Source organism: Giraffa tippelskirchi, chromosome 6, assembly GCF_054371585.1.
Source record: "Giraffa tippelskirchi isolate mGirTip1 chromosome 6, T2T-mGirTip1v1.2.pri, whole genome shotgun sequence".
NCBI classification, from domain to species: domain Eukaryota; kingdom Metazoa; phylum Chordata; class Mammalia; order Artiodactyla; family Giraffidae; genus Giraffa; species Giraffa tippelskirchi.
This window is the reverse complement of record NC_137280.1, coordinates 141,125,607-141,137,815: the sequence shown is the minus strand read 5'-3', so window position 1 is coordinate 141,137,815 and position 12,209 is coordinate 141,125,607. Positions and strand designations below refer to the sequence as shown.

The 12,209-nt window shown below is 46.5% G+C and overlaps 1 protein-coding gene across 9 annotated transcripts in view; it reads right to left on the bottom strand.

Moving 5' to 3' along the window:
- Positions 1 to 12,209, bottom strand: part of CYFIP2 (cytoplasmic FMR1 interacting protein 2) — a 129,534-nt gene that overhangs the window by 34,500 nt on the left and 82,825 nt on the right. For all 9 annotated transcript variants that reach the window (XM_081500465.1, XM_081500461.1, XM_081500463.1 and 6 more), the window contains 3 exons: positions 4,837 to 4,980; positions 3,041 to 3,131; positions 2,081 to 2,211 (listed from right to left, as the gene is read on the bottom strand). In XM_081500465.1, coding sequence (XP_081356591.1) covers positions 2,081 to 2,211; positions 3,041 to 3,131; positions 4,837 to 4,980 — 366 coding nt within the window. The remainder of the gene's footprint in view (positions 1 to 2,080; positions 2,212 to 3,040; positions 3,132 to 4,836; positions 4,981 to 12,209) is intronic.

Here is a 12,209-nt window from a genome sequence, read left to right as displayed (position 1 = left end):
CTGCACGTCTCCTCATCTTCCTGAGGCCTTGAGTGGTTTCTGCTGGGTGTCTTATCCTTGTGACTTCTGACGGCTATGTTGCCATAGCAACCAGGCCCACTGAACCATGTTTAAAAACCTGTTACCATGAAGAGGAACACTTAGTCCATTTCGAGGGGAACAGAGAAGCTATTACTCCCCACAAAATAGACTGTGTTTCAGAGACTGTCAGGCGGGAAGGGTCCGAGAGAAGAGCTGATCCAGATCCCTGGCTGCAGAGCCGGCACCGAGGTGCGGACGGGGCCGGCTCGCCGCAGCTCACACGTTCAGAGGCGGCACCCTCTGGGGCTCTCGTTCTGAGCTCGTGCTCTCATTGCTTCCTTGCCGCCTCTACCTTCACCTCACCTCCTTCCAAATCCCTCCTCCTTCTGCCCCTCTCCCTGTGCCTCCAAGACGACCCTGCCAAACTGGACAACTGCAAATAGCCTGGCCCTTCACTCACCTTCTGGCTGCCGCTTCTCCAAACAGCGAAAGGGCCTTTAAAATAATAAGTCAGAATCCACTCCCCCCAACTGCTCACAGCATCCCAAGGCTTCCCGAGGCGCCCCCTCGGCCCAGGACTGAGGCCCCGGCCTCTCCCAGCTCAGCCCCAACCTGATCCACTCTGCTTCTTCACACCAGCTCACTCCAGGGTTCTCAGCATTTCTCAGAGACCTCATCCTGTCCAAAAGCAGCACATGCTTCCCAGCACCTGTGACTCTTGAGCTATTCCGTTTCCCTGTTTATTCTTTCACAGCACCTACCATCTGCACTCACATCTCTGGTTGTTTACTGCTTCCATCGTCACCCTCTCAAGAATAAAAATGGTCTGTCTTATTCATGGCCACTGATCTGCCACTTAGGGATGCACCCGGCAATGAGCAGGTCCTCAATACCCTTCTGCTGAATGTGTGTGTGGACAGAGGACAGCAGGAATGGCTGCTGAAAGATGTTCCTGCTGTGTCCTGAGGACCATGCCTTTCCTTCCACAGCGCCGGCTGTGCCCATTACCCTGTGCCTAGAGGGCCAGGCCCACCTGTGGATGCGTTACGGGACCAGAGCTGAGTGGAGAACAATGGGAGGGTGTGGAGAACACAGCTTCTGTGAGCCAAGTCATGAACAAGTTCTGTGTGGTCCCAAGATGCAGAAGTACAGGGACTCATGTTTTTGCCCATTAGCATAATTTCAAGCAATTATTTAGCTCCTACTGTACATGTCTTGGGGCTTCCCTTGTGGCTCAGCTGGTAAAGAATCTGCCTGCAATGCAGGAGACCTGGGTTCAATCCCTGGGTTGGGAAGATCCCCTGGAGAAGGGAAAGGCTACCCACTCCAGTATTCTGGTCTGAAGAATTCCATGGACTGTATAGTCCATGGGGTCGCAAAGAGTCGGACACGACGGAGCCACTTTCACTTTCATGTCTTACCTCCTTGCAGCCTTTAAACTGCCTTGCAGGGTTAGAACCCCTGTCTTCCACGACAACAAATGAAGAAAGCACTACGTGCTCGCCCCTCAGCCCAGAACAGCTGTCCCTGATTCTCCACGAGGCCAATTCCCAATCAGTTTTCAGGTCCCCTCCTCAGGGGGGTCCTTCCCCGGCCTCAAGACCACACCAGGTTTTGTGTTCCCTTCAGACCTGGCAATTGTCCCTCCCAGCCCTTGTTCTGACGGTAAACACATCGTTTCCGTGCAGACACTTTTCAGGGCAGGTCTCCTCTGCACCCCCCAGCGCAGTGCCTGGCCTGTGGTCGCCAGGAGTTATCTTGTGTCTGACGAGTGAATGGAAACCCAGACTCTGACAGACTACCGAGGCCCTGCTGCTAGTGGAGGGGGGCAGGGGAGGGAAGCCAGGCCCCTCTGACTCCAGGACCTGCTTCTCCCAGTATCTGGGTGTCAGAGAGGTCTGAATGGAATGGAGAGGAATGCGTGCCCGCCCTGGAAGAGCACAGAGCTGAGCGGCAGGGCTCCCAGGCGGGATGCGCTGGAGGGGCCTCGGGCATCTGTTGGGGTGGGGGGACCCTTCCAGGCTGGAGACACGCCAATTCCTTGGGGCTCAGGACTCACCAGAGCTTGCTCGATAAGCAAGCAGAACAGGATGGCATTGCCCACCTCCCTCAGACTCTGGAACACGTCGGTCTTGAGCTCTGCGTACTCGATGATGTCCTTCAGCTGGTGGTGAAAGAACTCCAGGATCCCTGGGAGGTGCAGGGGGAGGGTCAGTGGGAGGGTCATGCTAAGCACTGTATCTGCAATAGCTCAAGTAACACTCATAAAAACACCCTGGACCAGGCACCGTGATCCCTCTTTTCAGACGAGTCTCAGAGAGGGTAAGTGGCATCTCCACAGTCACACAGCCAGTAAGCGGGGCAGCCGGGAATGAAAACTAGAGCTATTGGCCCCAGCCCTTTTCTGCTCTGACTCACACTGACCCAGCACCCGACATCTTGGTATTTAGGAAAAACACCTGGTACCAAACTCATAGTCTCCACCCTTCCCCATCCCCCAGGCTTCAAATTCATTCCAGGTGCTGTCACTATTAGGAAGGGGAAGACTTACTTCTCTGCCCAGAGACTGAGTGGCTAAAACTCCTATTTCCTGACTTACCTTAGAAATGTCATGTTACACCACGCCTGGGGTGTCAGTCTCTCCAAATAGGCACATGGAGAAAGGAATGTGGATATTCTGGGCTACGGAAGACCTTTACAACAAAACCTCTCTGCTCACGACTTAATGGTTCTCACATTTGCAGACCTCTTCCAGCCTCCCGGCAGTGCTGTGAAGCAGGCCCAGCGGGCACCACTTACATTCACTGATGGAAGACAATACTGCTGCTCAGGGGGATTAAAAATGGTCTAGGACAATTTAGTGGCAGAGAGAGGGTGCAAACCCAGTGTTGTAACAGCCTGCTACCATGTCAGAGAAGCAAATACTTCAAGGTGGATTGCCAGAGCCCCCTTCCACCGTGGGATGGGTCTGGATTAGTTTCCTATCACCACACCCCGCTCCTGGTTCCTCAACACCCACCTGGGGAGCCGTACTCATGCCGGGGCAGGCGGCATATCTTGGGCATGACCTCGATCAGTGTTTTCACGTACTGGAGGATGGTCCCTTGGAGCTGACAAAGGAAGAGTACAAGATGAGTGAATAATCTACGGCTGCTGCATATGAGTGTCTCAGGGCTGAATGGTGGGGCAGTGGGGGTGTACAGGGGTTCAGCTGAGACCTGTGGATTTGTGCTATGGATTGAATATCTGGTCTCCCTCAAAAAACATATGTTGAAACCCTGATCCCCAGTACGGTTGTATTTGGAGATGGGGCTTTGGGAAGGAATTAGGTCATGAGGGAGGAGCCCTCACGAAGGGATTAATGCCTTAAAAGAAGAGAGGAGAGGGAGCAAGAGAGACACTCTCTGCCACGTGAGGACACAGTGAGAAAGCAGCTGTCTTTGGAGGAGGAAGACGGTCCTCACATGCTGGCTCTGTGCTCTGGGACTTCCAATCTCCAGAACCATGAGCAATAACCATCTGTCACTGAAGCCACTCAGTCTATGGCCCAAGCTGCCTAAGACAGTGGGGCACTGCTCCCTAAGAGGACTGCAGGGTCTCTCCTAAGGGAGTGGGCCAGCCCCATCGCCCTTTGTAAGGGAACATGGGCCTTTATAAGACAGAAAAGGGGACGCTCTCATTATTCCCTTGGGTTCACAGACTTCAAGGGGGGGGCAATTTCTAGGCATGGGGTCCTTCCTGGGGCTGGGGCACTTACTTGAGAGCTAAACTAAGATCTAAGATGAAATGGGACCAGGGAGCTATGAAGATTGACATACCATCTAATTTATGCACAGAAAATTCATGGTTCATTCATCCCTCCCGTGTCTGTGGTAGACACCTTTAATCAATTACCACATATTCTTTTTTAAATTTAGCTTCACAACCTAGAACAACCCCTCATTATATATAGTTGCTACCCAAGGACTAAAGTTAGCAGACAAATTCTGCTTGCTATTCCTGACATAGATGTGCTTTACTTTATTTCTCTTTCATTATTTCAAACTTTCAAGAAAATCTTAAATATTTAAGCCTTGCTGCAGCAGTGTCCTGGTTAAATGAATGCTCATATGACCATACTTGGTGTAGATACAGAATGATGGCAAAGGGATACACAATTCCAGGCCAGTATCAGTGTTCAGCAAGAAATCCCAAGGGGAAGAAGCGTGGTGACTGATTAGTGATATCTGCCAAGGGTGTGGGTGGAAAAAACGGCAGCACATGTGTCATGGATTTGTCATGCTCAAATTAGATAATGCAGCACAGGAGGTGGGTATGAGCGTTCATTGCATGCATGCATGCTAAGTCACTTCAGTCCTGTCCAACTCTTTGTGACCCCATGGACTGTAGCCCACCAGGCTCCTCTGTCCATGGAATTCTCTAGGCATGAATACTGGAGTGGGTTGCCATGCCCTCCTCCAGGGGATCTTCCCCACCCAGGGATCGAACCTGCATCTCTTATGTCTCCTGCATTGGCAGGCGGATTCTTTACCACTAGGGCCAGTAGGCCTTAAAGTCAAAGTCAAGATTGCTGAATTCAGTTACCAAGTTCTAGGAGTGAGCTCGGCATCAGAAAAGGAGAGGCAAAAAACTGCAGGTCAGAAAATGCAAGAATGTTACAGGGTGAGAGGAATCAGGGGACAAGGGCAAAGCATTCCCTGGGTGATTCCTACAGACAGAGCTGAAGAGCCTGTTACTGGATTTTTCAGGCCAGGTAAAAAGTAAAAGCAGGCCTCATTGCTCCCCACTGGGCCCGTCCCAAGGCCCCTTCCTCACCAAGCTTTTGACGATCTTCAGCAGTTCCTCCATGACCACAGCAATGCCCTGGTAACCAAGGAGTCTGCAGATGGTCTTGAAATGTGGGGGCCCCACAAAGTTCCTGTAGGAGCTGTAGATGTGGCTGTAGGCAATGTTCAGAGGCTGGAAAACAGAGGATGTGGCCAAGTCAGTGGCAGAGAACTGAATGCACACTACGTGAGTCCTGGCAGGAGGTGTTTCAATCATAGAAGGATAGAAGCTTGACATCCTTCTTTCACTGGGGAACCCCTATGAATACATTTTGCAAGATGCTAATAGAGAGTGGTGGTCAGTGACCACAGGATGGAGCATCTAATGGAGCAGCAGTTCCCTAACAGAACAGGAGAAAGGACCTCCAAGCAAATATCTTTTTATAAAATAGGACTCATGCTACACTTGACTGTCCACACACAAACCAGGACTTTCACTCTTGAGCCACAGGGTGAGGGTAAAACAAATGCTTTTCTTTCTCTAGGGGCATTTTCAATGCTAGGAACTGGCTGGAAAGAACCTTGGTGAAACCTCAATAGCTGATTCACCGTTGCCTTCTTTCTACTTCAAGGTGTCTTCATCTATCACAGGGTGGGGTCCTGAGAACCAAGAGGCCTGAGGGGCAGGAGACCACTGCTGATCGCATGGGAAAACCATGCAGGAATTTTGAGCCTCAGTTTCTTCATCTATGAAATGAGTGGGTTGGATTAGAACACTGATTTTGAAGTTTTTTGAGTAGCAATAAAAAAAAGAAAGACGTCACAGAAATAAGTGCAGGAAACAGACAAAAGCTGAGATGTTCTGATTGGGTGTTGGTTGAGGGTCCAGAGCCCTGACCACTAAAGGGCCATCTCCACTGTCCTCTGGACCCCATGAGATGCTGTTGCTGAATTAGTGGAATCTGTTTAAGGTCTTTCTGTCTGAGAATACAGGACCAAAATAAAAGGCTCTGAGTTGGTCTCACTTAGCTAGGTGAGACACTTAAGTTATCATTGACTTAGTTTTGAAATGCTGTCACTTATGGAGCACCTCATGCCAGCCTTCATGAAGCCCTCCAAGTACATTTTCAATTAATTCACACAACCCATGTATGTGATCTGTGATCTATACAATTCTAGGCCCCATTTTACAGATGAGGGAACTGAGGCTCAGGGTGGTAAGTAGCTTGCTCAAGGTCACACAGTTCACAGGTAACTGAGCCCTGATCTGAACCCAGGTGGTTATGATCCCAAAGCCCGTGTTTTTAACCTCTGTCTACAAAGGTGAACTTTGGAAGCAGAATTATTACATAAACCCTGAACTTTTTTTTTAAGAAAAAAACTTCACTTCTAACTTTAGTTATGAGTACAGTTTTCCTATCTGGAATTGTAAAAATCTTGTATACAAAGCATGCAAATATGGAAAGACCACATCTGATAATCTATTAGCTGGCTAATTAGAAATCCTACATGAATTAAAGAGGAACTGTGATGGTGCTTCTGGAGTTCTGCACGATTCGCAGCTCCGTCTGGAGCCATCAGGGAAGATTCGATTATATTCAGCCTAGGTTTTGCATCATGTATGTTTTACTATATTCTAAACTTCACAAACAAGCATCACAATCATGGTACCCTCTAACAACAAGGATACATGAGGAACACAATTAGAGTGTCCACTAAGAATTCGTGAGGAATCACAAGCCCACTCATCCAACAGGCTGAATAATAGTTCTCTTGCTAAGTTAACGCCTATATATGGAGAGGCTTGGAGTTTGAGAGTGGAGAAGGAAACGGCAACCCACTCCAGTATTCTTGCCTGGAAAACCCCATGGACAGAGGAGTCTGGTGGAGTCAGACATGACTTAGTGACTGAGCATACACACACAGAGTGTGAAAAAACAGTGCTCTGCACTCAACACTGGTGTGTTGTTACAGTAAAACTCTGCCTGAGCCTAGAGGAGGGACACCTTGTAGGTAGTCACTAAAGATTTCTAAATGGGGTAGAGCAGGAGCAGTTTATGTGGGGAGGGGAAATAGAACTGATTAAAAGCATGATGTTCACAGAGACTGATGATCAGCAAATCCTGGAGTATATGAATTGTTGAGTTTGATATAGTCAACCATGGAGCCAGGCCATATAACTTTCTGTGTGTGTAGCAAACCATTTTAGTGTCTCTGTAACAGGCCACCCTGCCAAGCAGGCAGGGACCAGAAAGAGGGGAGTGAGGCACCAGGGCACACGTGGCAGAAGGTACCCCTCTCCCAAGTGAGTGCATCTCAGCTCTGGCTCTGTAATCAAAGCCCACTCCACAGTCTCCTGCTCCCTCTCCAGGGATGAGAGGGGGAAAAACACAAACACCAGACACACCATGGCTTCCCTCTGGTGGTGGAAGGAGAGAACTTTCTAGATGATGGAAATGTCCCACATGGTGACTGGGTTCTTGACTACACACATGTATACATTTGTCAAAACTCATGAAGGCATATGCACACATGATCTGTGCATGTTATTGACTAAATGGTTGTGCCCTCACCCCCCCAATTCTTTTGTCGAAATCTTAATCCCTATTGTGACGGTATTAGGAGGTGTGACTTTGGGGAGGTAATTAAGTCATGAGGGTGGTGTCCTCATCAATGAGATTAGTGCCTTGGAAGGAAGACACATGAAAATGCTCTCTCCCTCTCCCTCTTCCCCTCCCCTTCCTCTCTCTCCTTTTCCCTCCCCACCTGCACCTCCTCTCTCTTCTCCACTTGTACTAGGAGAAGAAGGCTGTCTGCAAACCAGCAAGCGGGCTCTCATCAGACATGGGACCTGCTGGCACCTTGATCCTGGACTCCCCAGCCTCTAAAACTGTGAGAAATCTTTGCTGTCTAAGCCACCCCGTTACTGTATTCTTGTTACAGCATCCTGAACAGAGACAGTGCATTTTATTGCTTATGATTATACTTCAATAACAAAAGTAAATTAAAAAGCCCACTGGGTTACATCATAGTCTAATTCACTTCCCAACATTTGCTTTCAAAGATTAAAAAACAAAAACCTGATTTGAGTTTCCTCCCAAAGAGGCTGTAGCTTGAGCCTACATGGGCACAGGAGAGGGATGGCTGGGCTGCGCTCACAGTCAGAGGGGCACCACATGGACTCATCCCCAGGGGAGCTTCCTCCTCACCCTCCCCACCTGGAGCTGGGCCTCTCCTCTGAACCCAGTGAAGCTCTGAGCATATTCAGTGTCTTTTTCAAATATCCTGTGAAGGGAATTTTTGAGCAGCATGGAACTTTCAAATGGATATTCCTAGAGGGGACAGAAAACAATCAGCTACTTTCTTCCCCTGTATGATTCTCTGTCTTCTTTTCTTGCTTTGTCTGAGTCCAGAGTAATTTACTGGGGTGAGCACACCTGAGTTCAAATTCCAGTTCCATAAATTTACTAGCTAGATGATCCTGAGCAAATTATTTAAACTCTCTTAGCCTTGGTAGCTCAGATGGTATAGAATCTGCCTGCAATGCAGAAGACCCGGGTTTGATCCCAGGGTTGGGAAGATCCCCTGAAGGAGGATGTGGCAACCCATTCCAGTACTCTTGCCTGGAGAATCCCATGGACAGAGGAGCCTGGTGGGCTACAGTCCATGGGGTCGCAAAGAGTCAGACATGACTGAGCGACTAACACGTTCACTGTTTTTTCACTCCCTAAGTAAAGATAATAATACCAACTCTGGGAGGATTGTACCAGATTTAAATGAGGTGACATATATACAGCTCTTAGCATGGTACCAGGCACCCTGGAAGCGCTGGCTGAAATAACAGCCCTTCATATTCCTTTCCTTTGGTAATTGGAAAATAAAGTCTAAGAATATACAGTTTCCTGATCAAATTTCTCCCAGATGCTTTGGCTAAAGTCACGATTCTCTAAATCTGGAGAGTATATCTATGGGGTAAAATTTTGTACAACACAGTGTATATCCTACACGGGGACAGGTGTGACAGGGGGCAGAGTCGATACCAGCTGATGGAAGATACCAAAAAAAGTGCAGATTTTGCTCAATATTTGAAACATTATAAAAATAGGAGCTGTCCAACAAAAATAGGAGCTGCGCTGAGTGGAGACTGAGACACGTGACACAGGTATGTCAGAAGGGAGCTCTGCCTGGGACAGAGGGTGGGAATAGATGTGCTATTAACTCCCCTGACAGATGCAAGCTCCACTGTGGTCTTCCCTGTGCTCATCCTTCTTAGCAGCCTCCTTAAACTGCAACTCCCACCCAATGAGCTTCTAATACAAGTTTCCCTTGGCACTTCCTGGCAAGCACAAATAAAAATGTAGTTGGGTAGATGGAAACCCTTCAGCAGCTCTCGCCAGAGTTCTAAGCAGAGAATAATAATTTTGGAATTGTTTAATCACACACAGGGCTGAAAAAAAAATCCCCCTTACAAACCCACACACAGGAGGCCTCTTGTTGACATTTCTCTATTACTCTTGGATTCTGGTCTGGATCATTCAGGCCTCAGTTGATGGCCCAAGCTCAGGAAGGACCAGCATGAAATGAGCAGAATTCAAATCCTCCTTCTAAGTGAACAAGCTCCTCTCATTCCCCAACCGCCCCCCCCAACACACCACACCCATGCAGGAGGAAACACACACACGCATGCTGGAAAGTACGTGCACACACCCACAGGGCACCCATCTGACCTGCTGGTTCAGTAGGAGGCTGGGCCCTATTGAGAAAATGTGGGAATATGGGAGCCGGGGCATTTTCTGAGGTTTGGCAAGGAAAAACAGGAATGCAACATGACTTGAGACATTGGCAACTTGCTACAGATCTCTTATATAGAACCAATCCTGCTAAATGACTTGGGCTACAATCAATGCCTGCATTTAGAAACTAATTATGTACCTTGTTTAGGATGTCTTGCTTAAAATTAAGCTGGTTAAAACTATCTTGCTCAGAATAGATACCTTTATGAGATCTCAAGAAATAATCCTGATTCAGGAATCAGAGCCATAATATCAATGTGTGACATAGATGCATATTTGTTTAAAAGTGAAATAGCATTTTAAGGTGAGAAAAAAAGCTGAGTTGATCTGGCAGATTCTGGGCACTGTAATATTCTCTGTAAGAGGACTTTTTAAAAAATTGTAGTAAAATATTCACAACATAAAAGCTACCATTTTAACTATCCGGAAGTGTTGTAGATGGACTTTCAGTCATCAAGTGTCTATCTTTCACCAGATGATAAACAAGACCAACCACTCCAAACAGGGAAGCCTGTTTATTTGGCAAATCAAATTTGTAAGCAATTTGCATCTCTGCTTTCTGGAATCATAATTGCTGTTTTCAGAGATCCCAAGAGGAATTAAAACTGTTTCTAATTTCCTGTTTTACTTACAATTTCTCTAATGTCCCTTGAGCAATTTGAATGCCATCAGCCCACCAACACAAACATAGCTCTCTAATTCAGAGAGGGAGAGAGCTGGAGCTTCACTCTAAAACCTGCAGGTAAATGAGGATGCAGATAAATGAATAAAATGGCAATGTCATTCTTATTGGGAAGACCACAGAATGAGATGATTGAAAGAACTGATAAATCCTAAGTTACAGGTTCAAATCCATTGCTAGGGAGTGGGTAAAAGTGCTGATGTTCTGTCCGTCCCTTTTTGACGTCTGGTGAGCCATAGGGCTGGTTCTCCAACATTGGGGTGTCTTTTTGGTCTTCTTGGCTCAGAGGTTGAAAGATCCAAGTAGAGATCTTAAGAAATAACTCTTCTCCTGTTTTCTGTCCCATGAATAAAGTCTTTTGGAGAAGGCGAGAGGGAGAACAGGAACCAAACCTTCCTGTTCTGTGATACCCTATCAATACTACAATATCTAGAGTTGCCAATAGTTTTTTGGAGGAAGCCAATGATGCTGCTTTTTAAAAAAAATCTGTACTCATATGATGATACACAAGTGTATCATAGTTCCCCGTTTATGAATGTTTTTACTAATTCCTTTGTAATTGTCCAGTTGTATTTGTTTCTCCATGGCTGCTGTAACAAATTACCATAAGTCTTATGGCTTAAAACAATAGAAGTTTATTCTCATAGATCTGGAAGTCATAACCCAAAATCAGTATCACTGGGCCAACATCAAGGTCAGCATGGCCACACTCCCTTTAGATGCTTGAGGCAAGAATCTGTTCCTTTGCCTCTTCCAGCTCTGGTGGCTGCTAGCGTTCCCTGGGTGGTGGCCGCACCACTAATGGCAATCTTCAAATCCTTCTGCTGAGATCTGGCCTTCTCATCTGTGTGTGTAGACTTCCTCTGCCTCTCTGTTATGAGGACACTAGTGATGGCCTTTAGGACTCGTCCTGATAAACCAGGATAATACTCCCATCTCAAGATCCTTCACTTGATCGTATCTTCAAAGCCATTTTCCCAAATAAAGCAACATTTCCAGGTCTAGGATTAGGATCTAGTATCTTTGGGGGTCATAAGCAGCCTTTGAAACCAGGTAATGCAGGTACAATCATCCCCATTTAGCAGTGAAGGACTTCCCTGGTGGTCCACTGGTTAAGAATCTGCCTGCCAGCACTATTTACAATAGCTAGGACATGAAAGCAACCTAGATGTCCATCAACAGATGACTGGATAAAGAAGTTGTGGTACATATACACAATGGAATATTACTCAGCCATAAAAAGGAACACATCTGAGTCAGTTCTAATGAGGTAGATGAACCTAAAGCCTATTATACAGAGTGAAGTAAGTCAGAAAGAGACAAACAAATATTGTATATTAACGCATATCTATGGAATCTGGAATGATGCTTCTGATCAACCTATTTGCAGGGCAGCAATGGAGATGCAGACATAGAGAACAGACTTATGGACAAGGGCCGGGGAGAGGAAGGAGAGGGTGAGATGAATGGAGAGAGTAGCATGGAAACATATACACTAACATATGTAAATAGATACCCAATGGAAATTTGCTGTATGACTCAGGGAACTCAAACCAGGGCTCGGTAACAACCTAAAGGGGTGGGAATAGGTGGCAGGTGGGAGGGAGGTTCAAAAGGAAGGAGACATATGTATACCTATGGCTAATTCATGTTGATGTATGGCAGAAATCAAACCAATATTGCAAAGCAATCATCAATCAATTAAAAATAAATATAAATTAAAAAGTAGACAATAGAAAAAAGAGATATCATCTTCTTTCTATGCTTGATAAATATTAAAATATATAAAATCTTACACTTCATATTCACTTTTAAGAGTATTTCCCCTAATTTCCTTTTCCTAGAGTATACATACATGATCACCTGTATTTGCTCATTATCTATCAAATGACCTTTATTTTGATTATCTGTTATTATCACTTGATTTTCCCTGAGAAATACTGTCCA